The sequence below is a fragment of the Neomonachus schauinslandi genome, chromosome 3 (genome assembly GCF_002201575.2).
Source record: "Neomonachus schauinslandi chromosome 3, ASM220157v2, whole genome shotgun sequence".
Lineage (NCBI taxonomy): Eukaryota > Metazoa > Chordata > Mammalia > Carnivora > Phocidae > Neomonachus > Neomonachus schauinslandi.
In genome coordinates, this window is record NC_058405.1 from 43,872,579 (window position 1) to 43,878,365 (window position 5,787).

Genomic DNA, 5,787 nt, shown 5'->3' on the forward strand with positions numbered 1-5,787 from the left:
GGTCAGAGTTTTATTAATTTTGTTTGTTGAAAGCATACAATATTTAATTTTGTATTTGCAGCTAAATACTAATGATATGAATGTATTTCTTACCTGATAACACTTCTACCAGGTAAAATTATTTTTATTAGTTGGAATTTTGATTTAATGACTATCAATGATTTATTTTTTTATTTGAATATAGTTGACAGACAATGTTACATTAGTTTTGAGATGTACAACATTGTAATTAGACAAATGTATACACTATCCTCATTATAAGTGTACCTACCATCTGTATTAATGATGTTTTAAAAATCATCACTAAGGGATTTTTTAATTATAGTTCCAAAGAGACAAAATGGGCAATATTCAGACTGGGTTGACTTTTGTGAATATATAAATCTATGAAAGCTTCAGAATGACAATTCTAGAATAATGTTAAATTTATCTATAGCAGAGTTGAAATTGTGCCAGAGATGTTTCAGAATCCCCTTTTGCTTTTCTTTCCAGCATCCCTTCCAGTATCTGAAAAATATGTAGGATAGAATAAATAACCCTTTAAGAATTTTTCTTCTATTCGAAACAAAGAAAATTATCTTAACAGCCCTCAGAAAATGTAATTCTTACTCTCCACTTTTATAATATCTAAATGAGAAAGAGAAAACACGCTTTACAGCAGCAAAGATAAGGTATTCGGAGATTTGAGTTTCCAGGATAAATTCTAGGTTGGAAGGTCCAAGAACCCCCAATTTTTAAAACAATATATTAAAAGATTTTCTAGAATTTAGGTCAAATATGCAGTGTAAATTTCTAAATAAAATCAAACCACCCTATGGTGATTTATATAGCTCTGAATGATACATTTGGATTACTACTGTTTTTAATGTAGAGCCAACCTTCCAGAAGCTTTATAATAACTACTAGCAGTTAGTTTTATTCTGTTGCATTATTAATCCTTCTACTTTCTTCTAAATTATTATTATAATCCCTATATAAACTCTGCTTTTCTCTTTGTGTAACAAAATCAAGTTCTGCATTCCAAAATGAGCACTTGTCAGGTCAGGCAGAATAATTGGTGTTGTTTCCCCATTTTTGATCTTTGTTACCAGAGTGAATCCAGAAATAGTTGGTTTAACACTGTACCATGTATACCGCAGGGCCCTTTCCATGAGTCATCATGATTTGGGAGTAATTTGCACGGAAAACACAAAAAGTAGTATGTAGAGGGTAACCGATTTATCATTTAGCGTATTGTCACACAAAATGACTAGATTGAATGTGGAGTGGGGAAGAAATCTAGCCCAACACTAAGCCAATGCATAATAGCGAGGCCTAGTTTTTGTGTATGGAATGGGTTCATTTCTTTAAGAGTCAATATGCTCCCTCTCCATCCGGGAAGGAATTTGTAAGATCTTTAAAATAAGTTTCTTCAAGAACTGTACTGGAAAACCCAAGAAATTGTCACACTCCCAAGTCAGGTTGACTATGGTATTAATGTTTATAGAAAAATACTCGAGAGTGACACAATAAAACCTAGAGCAGTGAAAACATAGAGATGGTACCTAATTAGTTGAATAAATCAGAAATAGGTGATGGATAAATTAGGTAATAAGTGAATTCATGATTGGGAATGTGAATGGATAATGTGGTCTATTTAGTAACTCACCTAGTAAGGAGGTGGCAGCATCTCAAAATGACTTTTCTGAGCAAGCAAGAGATGCCTGAATAAAAAGGAAGAATTACTTCACTCTTCCCTAAGTCATCCATGTTGTTTAACCAAACTGAGTTATTTTTAACACTCATTCAGCATTAAAAATAAAAAATGGAGAGAGTCCAGTTTAAATGGAAGCAGAACACAAAAGAGAAGCAGCTTAAACTATGAGTGGCCAACTCCTCTGTGTGCTTTTTACAAGGCAACCCAGTTAATTTCCTTCAGTGAAAACAGTGCAGGGGACTTAATGTTATATACCTCGGCTGGACCATAACTTTCTGCTGATGTACCTTCCATTTGCAGTTGCTTTTATTTTTAAGGGGTAAGTGATGGAGTGGAACTCTATCTCAAGACAATATGTGAACAGACAAAATGAGCACAAAAGCAGCCCCATGCCCAGACAAAGGTTTGGTACTTTTAGAAAGATTTTTCACAACCACATTACTGCCTATTTGGGCAGAGCTTGAGCCTTCTAGTTGATTATGCCTACAGTGGAGCTTGCTTCCTGTTGGTTTATGCAAAGCTAAAACTAGTTCTTAGAAGGAGGATTCTTAATTAATATTGGCTATATGCTTTACCTTACTTAAAGAGGATAAGATAATAATATTTAAAAATGTTCTTTGTATGCCAGTCTCATGATCCAGAAAATAATTATGTCTTAATTTCTTATATATAATAAATTCTTCGCCAAGACATGCTTGATTTAACTTCTTTTTTTTTTTAAGATTTTATTTATTTATTTGACAGAGAGAGAGACAGCGAGAGAGGGAACACAAGCAGGAGGAGTGGGAGAGGGAGAAGCAGGCTTCCCCGCGGAGCAGGGAGCCCGATGCGGGGCTCGATCCCAGGACCCTGGGATCATGACCTGAGCTGAAGGCAGACGCTTAACGACTGAGCCACACAGGCGCCCCGCTTGATTTAACTTCTGATTCCTCCTTCTCAGGGTGAAAACAATCACGGTAACAGGATTTTAGGATATACACAAACTAACAGATGTTCTTTTACCTCATCTCTCAAGCAAGGTGTCATAAACACGACTCTTTAAAATATTCTAGCACAGATTTGATAAAATTATTGGTATTTATAAGTAAATTAGTTGTGCCCCTTATAAGATCCCTCAATTTGCCTACATTTTAAACTACAGTCTCACTATACTGATTCTTTATAATTTAGAGAGGACTGAACCTCAGATTTTTGTAAACATTTTCTGTGCCAAGACAAACCTCTCACATAGGATTTCTTATTGAACAAACTACAGGTTCACAGATTTTTTTCAGGAGCAAGTATTTACTGGACCAAGAAGCTAAGATTTTGATGCCTTGTAACATGGGAGAACTGTCCTAGTATCGGGCAATACAGAAAGAGGAAAATGTTTGGCCTAAGTTCTCAGTCATCGGTCCAAAGTCAAATACTAGTGAATGAAACAATAAAGTCAGGATGTTTTCTTTCCCAAACTGACCATGCACTAAGTGAAACATTCATGAAAATAAGAAAATGTTGCACTCAAAAACAATATATTTGTATATCTACATGTGTACCTGTATTCACGGGAGAAAAAGAATTAACCTCCATACACATTTATAAGAACTAATTTTCAAGTTCATTTATCTTTAAAATACAATCTTTGTAAAACTCCATCAGTACATTCTCTATTTACACACATACTGTATAATGCCATGCACTGACAATACTAAAACCAAGTAAGAAACAAAACAGAAGTTACGCATTGCTTTCCAAAATTCGTACATTTTTTCCGTTCTTAAGGACAAAACATACCTTTGACAGGTACCATATAAACATCACCACAACTTAAAGACAAGTAAACCTGGAAATAGCTTTATACTGCTTCTGCAAGCCAAACCCAATTTGCTAATGAGTTTTGTGTAGACAAAGCAACATTTCTGTGTTTTTGTGGTTCAGCTGGGTTTGTTATTATTGAATTGAACGTTTTTGGTGGAGCTGGAGAAGGTCCCTGTTCTTTCATGTTTGCTGAGGGCAACACCATTCCATTCTCAAAAACCAGGCCCCATTACCTGTCTGAATTGGAAGATATTTGATTTTGTTACTGCTGTTTTGTATTAAGGTAATCAGACCTATAAGGCACAGACTTTCAAACGCAGAACAGAAAATAGGTGAGCAGAGGAGTCAAGGATGTTTCAGTTGAAGAACATGGCACAATAATGACTAGAGTTCTGATGTGTAGAATTGCTAAATCAAAAAATGTAAGTTAAAGTCAGATTACAGAATATTTTAAAGCATAACTACGTCATTGGGATTAATGCCCAGTGTCAGTAGAAATTTATCAACCAATCTTATACAACTTGATCAAAGTCTTGCTTTAGAAAATTAGTTCTTAACTAGTTAGGACATAGGATTAATTGAAACGGAGAGTGGAAAGGTAAGGAGAGTATGTAACACTGTTATTAATAAAAAGATATGAATATGAAAAATAGTTCTAAGGATATTTTGGCCAAGAAAGAAGAAAATTTTTAAAAAGTTAAAGTTCTGGGATGCCCGGGTGTCTGCCTTCTGCTCACATCATGATCCCAGGGTCCTGCTCAGCGGGGAGCCTGCTTCTCCCTCTCCCTCTGCCTGCTGCTCCCCCTGCTTGTGCTCTCTCTGTCAAATATATAAATAAAATCTTTAAAAAAATAAAATAAACTTAAAAAAAAGGGAAAAAGTCGATAAGATATAGAACATATATGACTAGGAGAATGTTCTTAATTGTAATAGAGCAGGTAGGGCTAGAGATCATTATTATAAAATATGAATTTTGGGGGTTTTTGGGGGGGGGGTTTTTTCTGATGCTGTTCATTATCACAGAACACACCACCTACAATGTGTGCAAAGAGGAAATGAGGGGTGGAGGGAGAGAGGTCAAAATGGGAAAGGCTGCGTGGTCATTTCACTTCTTCTCTTTCTTCTTGTCCTTCTCATTCATAGCCAGGATCATCATGAGCTTTCTGAAGAGAGTAATGAAATCTAAGAAGAGGTCAACGCAGTGCCAGATATAATCCTTATCTCCATTTTCAGCCTTTTCAATAATGAGTTGAGTATCAAAAAGGACAAAGCCACACATGACCACCAGCCCCACATACAGGTTTGCCTGGAAAAGCCAAATGGATCCAAAGAAAAGTTTCCCCAGGGAAGACAAGAGCATCAGGCTCATGGCTGACATCAAGACACCTCCCAGAAAGAGGTAGCTCCAGCGCCTGGCATACAGGGCGCTCAGGGTGAAGCAGGTGAAGCTCATTGCTGTGCCCATGAAGGTGGTGGGAAGAATGTTGGGGTTGATGGCAATGCACAGCTCCAGAGCAGGGCCTAGGCCAACTCCTGTAAGGAAAGCAAATCCAGCAAGAAGTCCCAGTCTTCTTTGCTCAGGTTCATGGCTCTGAGGTGTTGTCATCAGCCAAATCATCAACCCCAGGGAGCCCAAGGCAGAGAGCAGGCCAGCCTGAAGGAAATGAGTGACCACGTGGACACAGGCCCCCGCGGCCGCCACAAACATACAGAGGGCAAAATTGGCATAGACCTTCTTCAGGTGCTGCTGTGTCGACGGGGTTATGTGGGAAAATTTTAAGAGTGCATCGAAGTTGATCTTCCGATCAAATATGTTCATGATGCCAGAGTCTGTGGGACACAGCCTCCGCTCGGCCTCCCAGGAGCCTACACAGCTCTCCTAACACCGGATGTGCTTCTCTGAATTTTGTTTTAAATGTGTTAAGTATGATCTCACTATTTAATATCTGAGAAGAAATGCTTAATATGCAGGTGGAAATATAAAATTCATTATTTATATAATCCTAAAAAGTTATGTAAAAATTGAGTAAGTTAACAAGTCTATTTTTACACCACAGAGTCATAGCCATGGATGTTCAAAAAAAGAGAGAAAGAAATCAATGAAATTCTTAAAAATAAAAACATGAAATTGTAGGTTTGATGAAAATACCTCTATGCAAAAAAAAGTATGGCTATTTCTCTATTTCACTGACCCCATATTTCCCACCCTGAGTTTAACAGCATAACATACCCTGGAAAATATTTTTATGATACGCTGGAAAAATGTATAAACCATCAAAAATCATTATGAAAGT

The 5,787-nt window shown here is 36.8% G+C and overlaps 1 protein-coding gene across 1 annotated transcript; it reads right to left on the reverse strand.

Moving 5' to 3' along the window:
* Positions 1-4,494: 4,494 nt before the first annotated feature.
* On the reverse strand, positions 4,495-5,387 carry LOC110587623 (bax inhibitor 1-like). The gene has a single exon (XM_044913167.1). It carries the CDS (start codon positions 5,310-5,312, stop codon positions 4,599-4,601), a length of 714 nt encoding a protein of 237 aa, XP_044769102.1. The 5' UTR covers positions 5,313-5,387; the 3' UTR covers positions 4,495-4,598.
* Between the last annotated feature and the right edge of the window lie 400 nt (positions 5,388-5,787).

Excerpts from the sequence above, each read along its gene's own strand:
- LOC110587623 (XM_044913167.1), bottom strand. The coding sequence starts at position 5,312 with ATGAACATATTTGATCGGAAGATCAACTTCGATGCACTCTTAAAATTT.